Source organism: Tachysurus vachellii, chromosome 21 (assembly GCF_030014155.1).
Source record: "Tachysurus vachellii isolate PV-2020 chromosome 21, HZAU_Pvac_v1, whole genome shotgun sequence".
In the NCBI taxonomy this organism is placed as follows: domain Eukaryota; kingdom Metazoa; phylum Chordata; class Actinopteri; order Siluriformes; family Bagridae; genus Tachysurus; species Tachysurus vachellii.
Genome location: NC_083480.1, coordinates 13,640,104 through 13,644,342, shown reverse-complemented (window position 1 = coordinate 13,644,342; position 4,239 = coordinate 13,640,104). Strand labels below are relative to the sequence as shown.

General features: G+C 39.1%; 1 protein-coding gene across 3 annotated transcripts in view; it reads right to left on the bottom strand.

The window, feature by feature from the left end:
* Positions 1–2,572: 2,572 nt before the first annotated feature.
* sp4 (sp4 transcription factor) overlaps positions 2,573–4,239 on the bottom strand; it is a 10,224-nt gene continuing 8,557 nt past the window's right edge. For all 3 annotated transcript variants that reach the window (XM_060897120.1, XM_060897121.1, XM_060897119.1), the window contains exon 6: positions 2,573–3,891. In XM_060897120.1, the coding sequence (XP_060753103.1) occupies positions 3,641–3,891 (251 nt within the window). In that variant the 3' untranslated portion in view covers positions 2,573–3,640. The remainder of the gene's footprint in view (positions 3,892–4,239) is intronic.

The following is a 4,239-nucleotide window of genomic DNA, read 5'->3' as shown; positions in this document are numbered from 1 at the left end:
TGTAACTTTTTTTTATTTGGCCAAAATTTCCTTGATTTCTTGATTCTATGCAGCTGAGGATTTTTTCCCATATAGGATAAAAATAATGTAAACATTATTTTCAGTCGCCGTCCCTTGTTATGTCTTATAGAAAAAAAATTATAAAAAAACAACCTTACTGATCCATGAAGTAACTTTTGGTGTTGAAACGTTGGTCCCATTCTGAGATCTTTACTCACTCACTCACTCATTTTCTACCGCTTATCCGAACTACCTCGAGTCACGGGGAGCCTGTGCCTATCTCAGGCGTCATCGGGCATCAAGGCAGGATACACCCTGGACGGAGTGCCAACCCATCGCAGGGCACACACACACTCTCATTCACTCACGCAATCACACACTACAGACAATTTTCCAGAGATGCCAATCAACCTACCGTGCATGTCTTTGGACCAGGGGAGGAAACCGGAGTACCCGGAGGAAACCCCCGAGGCACGGGGAGAACATGCAAACTCCACACACACAAGGCGGAATCGAACCCCGGCCCTGGCGGTGTGAGGCAAACGTGCTAACCACTAAGCCACCGTGCCCCCCTTGAGATCTTTACTGTTCTAGAAAAACAAAACAAAAAAACAAGGAAAAACCCCAAACTCTAGAATGCTTTAAAGGAGGAGACTTCTAACTTTTTTCAGATCCAAAAAAAAAGAGGAAAAAAAAAAACTTGTTGTGAGCGAACTTAATGCAGCTCCTAAATATTTTACTCGTCTTGAATTTAATAAGCAGCTCCTGAATTTTTTACTGAGCAAATGAGGGTTAAGGGCCTTGGTTAGGGGCCCGGCCGTGAATCTGGGATTCAAACTCAAAACCTTTTGATAGTCCATCTGGTAGTCCATCACCTTAAACACCAGGCCACCGCATCTATTAACACACAGGTTACTCAATTCACATTCAGATAATTGCCATAAACCAGCTTGATTCTTTCTGCTTCATGAAATATTTTTTTTTTGCTCGTGTGAATTTTTAAAAGCTTTAAAAGCTGTAGTGATCATCGTACACAAGGTCACAGGGAACCTGGAGCTTAACCCGGGGCCTTCGGAGCACCAAACCAAACAGGAACCAGGAGGCGAGAATCAAACCTCTAAGCTCTGAGATGTGAGACAAGCCACAAGGGGTTAAAAATGATAAATACTACATCTGAACTAAAACAGTAGGTGTTATATAGAACAAATGCCCTCAGAAGTGTTTGTATTCTTTTCTCCTCTGTACATCGAACCATGCTGAAATTCTAGTCCGTGTTAATCATCATTACACGCACAATACATAGAGATTCACACAAATAAATATCAGAAAAATAAGTGTTTTTTTTTTTTTTTTTTTTTAGGTTTTCTTCAAACACGGTAACAATCGTACACTGTATCATTAAGACCGATTTATTAACTTTTAATTTCAAGTGTTATGCAGGCAAAAATCTTTCGGTTTTTTTTCGTCTCTTTTTTCTGTCTCTCTTTTTTTTTTTTTTTTTTTTACCCATTAACATAACACATTTGTACAAAGTTATTTTTAAAAATATCAATAAACTGAAGCCTTTCAGGCTAACCTGGCAAAAAGAAAGAAAAAAAAAAGAGAAAAATATTAAATGCCATGAACCACAAATAAACATCTTAGAAAAAGATTTACAAATGAGATGCCACTAGAAAGTATCAAAGAAAAAAAATTAGTCATCACACAAAATATTACCAAAAACATCTAAATTGTTTGGTATCAACAATTTATCTTGTTTTGTTTTTTTTTGTTTTGTTTTGTTTTCTAAAATATGTTATGGTGTGAGAGAAGAATTTGTATAAATTAAAAAGCTATGGTTATTTTTATAAAAAGGACCACAAGTAGAAATAAATTGTTTATATCAGGGAAAAATCAAACAAACAAACAAAACAAAAAAAAAACACAACATGCTGCACATAATCTCTGACTCAACAGCGTACGATACACACCAGCGACTGGAAAACGGGCAAATATTGAAATAAGGATAAATAATAAATTAGATATTAGACTGTCTCTGGTAACAGATAGAACAAGAAAAAAAAAGAAAGGTAAAGGGACATGAAGGGAAAAAATACAGGGTAAAAAAATTATCACTAATTAATTTTCCACAAATTTAAAAAAAAAAAAAAAACAAAAAAAAAAAACACGCCACCAGACACATTTTAGAACATCAAACTGAGCTACGAGAGCTTGACTGGCCGAGCAGGTGGCCGCTGATCTACAATGATTCGGGAAGCGGATGTCTTTAATGGCACTGACGCTACGGATATGACAGTGATGAAGATGACGACGGAGGTGATGTTGATCTAATGAGAGGAGGAATTAGTTGAGGAGGGGAGGAAAAAAAAACAAAAAACAAAACAAAAGGTGCCGCTCGGATGGAGATCGAACGGAGTTCGGAAAAATGACGTCTCCTTACTGGCCACAGTGTTTACTAGCATATAAAAGAAGCGTGTGGTCAGCTGTGTGCAACTGTACAGGAAATCGCCGTCCCTTCGTGGAAAAACCCGCTTGTCCGCCCCCCCATCCCTCTCCCCCTCCCAACCCCCCCACTGCGAACCTCTCGCTCATCACTGTGTTAAGGCATTGTAGGACAGTTCATATGACTTTTGAGACGCAAAAAAGACCTTTAGGCTGTTTGCTGTGGTTTCCTTTTGTTCTACGTCTTAAACGAAAATCTGTTCTGCCTCCTATTTAATGTAAACATGATTTCACAAGGATTGTCTTTATAGTATTGCTTTCATTTAACGTAGCAAATATCAGGAAGCCAAATTTGCCTCTTGTGGTTTTATTTTTTTTTTCCTGCCTCCTAACACCATCCCTCTATTCATATAGGAATGTATCATCTCGTTCTCTCTATCTCTTTTTTCTTTTAAATATAAATCTATGTGTTTTTTAATTTGTGCTTTTTAGGACCCTTTACATCAGTGTCAGGTGCTCTCCTTCCTCTCTTCTTCTTTTCTCTCGTAGGTTTACACGAGATCTGCATACATATAGTTGCTCTAAGGTCTAAGACCGTACCGGCTGCTGGACGGCCGCCTGCTGATGCCATGCTGCTTATTAAGATTGACTCGGTGTCGACCGGCGCGTACGTGTCGAGCCGTTCGGTCCCAAATCTCTTCCGACTGCATTCGAAAACCACTGGCTGGGTTCCGTTTAAAACCTACATCTACAACAACTCCTCGCTCTCCGGAATAAGTCGATCCATAATTCGAGAAAAGATGTAAAATTTTGTGCATAGAGACAGAATTAATTAATCCTAAAGAAAAAAGACTCTTCATAGTGGATTTGTGTACTGGGAACAACAGATCCCTCCTCGTGCTCATGTAAATAAAACGCTCTCTGAGAAATCTCATCTCCTTTCTGATAATCGCTCTACGTCTCTTAAAAACCAAATGGTAAATTTATAATCTTTAGATTCTTTTCTATTATAACTTTTTTTTTTTTTTTTTACATTTTCATATGAAAAATCTGAAAAGCCGTCACACTCTGAGAGCTGTCCATTCTCAAAAGAACAGGGAAAAAAAAGAAATTTCAAACAAATAAAAGACAGACAAACTAAAAGCTGATATATATATATATATATAACATGGTGCTTTGAGTGGAGCCCCGAGCTTCTCTACTCGAACTCCTCGTCCAGGTTGTTAGACGTCGTAGGCGTGGCCGGGTTGGAATCCTGCGAGATTGATGCGACGGTGACGATCCGTGGGGAGATCAGCTCCTCCTCTCCCTCGTCCTCCATGTCCTCGGTGGTGAGGATGGCCAGTGCAGCGCCTCCTTTTTTGCCCTGGTGGGTTTTGATGTGCTTCGACAGGTGGTCGCTCCTCATGAATCTCTTGGAACATTCTGGGCACTCGAATCTCTTCTCGCCTGAAAAGAACAGCGGGATTTCTTTGTAGCTTTTATTGTGAGGGTTGATACAAAAATACGTACAAATGTGCATATGATACTATTCCATCTTTCTTTCTTTTTTTTTTATTAACATGCTCTTCCTTTGAGACACAAAGCCTCATACAGATGCCTGTAATTGATTGTCTTTGTGATTAATGAGAGAGAGAGAGAGAGAGAGAGAGAGAGAGACTATGCCACCCCTCCTTTATCCACAAATTGCTGTCTTGTCTCGTAGTCACAGACAGTTGATTTTCCGTCTTACCTTTATTTAAAATATCAATCAATACCATCTGACTAATCAGCATGTACAACTGATCAGCAGAGTGA